General features: G+C 56.2%; 1 protein-coding gene across 1 annotated transcript in view; it reads left to right on the top strand.

The window, feature by feature from the left end:
- The first annotated feature begins 252 nt into the window (after positions 1–252).
- NOVA1 (neuro-oncological ventral antigen 1) overlaps positions 253–708 on the top strand; it is a 166523-nt gene continuing 166067 nt past the window's right edge. The window contains exon 1 of the mRNA XM_010843391.1: positions 253–654. Within this exon, the coding sequence (XP_010841693.1) occupies positions 519–654 (136 nt within the window). The 5' untranslated portion in view covers positions 253–518. The remainder of the gene's footprint in view (positions 655–708) is intronic.

Here is a 708-nt window from a genome sequence, read left to right as displayed (position 1 = left end):
CCTCCGCCGCTCGCTCCTCTCTCCTCATCCACCTCCTTCCCCTCCTCCTGCTCATTCACTCTTTCCCTCGCTCTCCCCTCCTCCTCGGCTTCTCCCCGCGCCCCGCCAGCCCTCTCACTCTCCCACTCCCTCAGCCCGTCCTCCCCGCTCCCCTCCTCCCGCTCATTCACTCGCCCCTCTCCTTTCTCCACTCTCTCCCCCTCTCTCCTTTCTTCTCCTTCTTTCTCCCTCCGTCTCTCACACCCCCTCCATTCCCCTGTCTCCTTTCTGACACTGCACTGCAGCTGCTCTTCAGCCCTGCCCCCTCCCCAGTGAGAACAAACCAGCAACATTGCTTTTTTTTTCTTAAAGAGATTTCTATTGATCCGATTAAAAAAAAAACAAAAACAAAAACAAAACAACCTTAAGAAACCCCAAAAGCAAAAAAAAAGAAAAAAGCAAAAAAAACAACAAAAAAAAGAAAAAGCCAAAACAAAAGGGAGAACCTTCTCCCCGTAGAAGCGGCAGGAACTGCAAACATGATGGCGGCAGCTCCCATCCAGCAGAACGGGACCCACACTGGGGTTCCCATAGACCTGGACCCGCCGGACTCGCGGAAAAGGCCGCTGGAAGCCCCCCCTGAAGCCGGCAGCACCAAGAGGACCAATACGGGCGGTGGGTATCGCTTCCACCTCCCCGCTGGCCCCATCCCCCGCCGCCCGCCCCTGC

The sequence above is a fragment of the Bison bison genome, unplaced genomic scaffold, assembly GCF_000754665.1.
Source record: "Bison bison bison isolate TAMUID 2011002044 unplaced genomic scaffold, Bison_UMD1.0 scf7180017864181, whole genome shotgun sequence".
Taxonomy (NCBI): Eukaryota; Metazoa; Chordata; class Mammalia; order Artiodactyla; family Bovidae; genus Bison; species Bison bison.
Note: the sequence above shows the minus strand (reverse complement) of the source record. Positions and strands in the feature narration are given on the sequence as shown.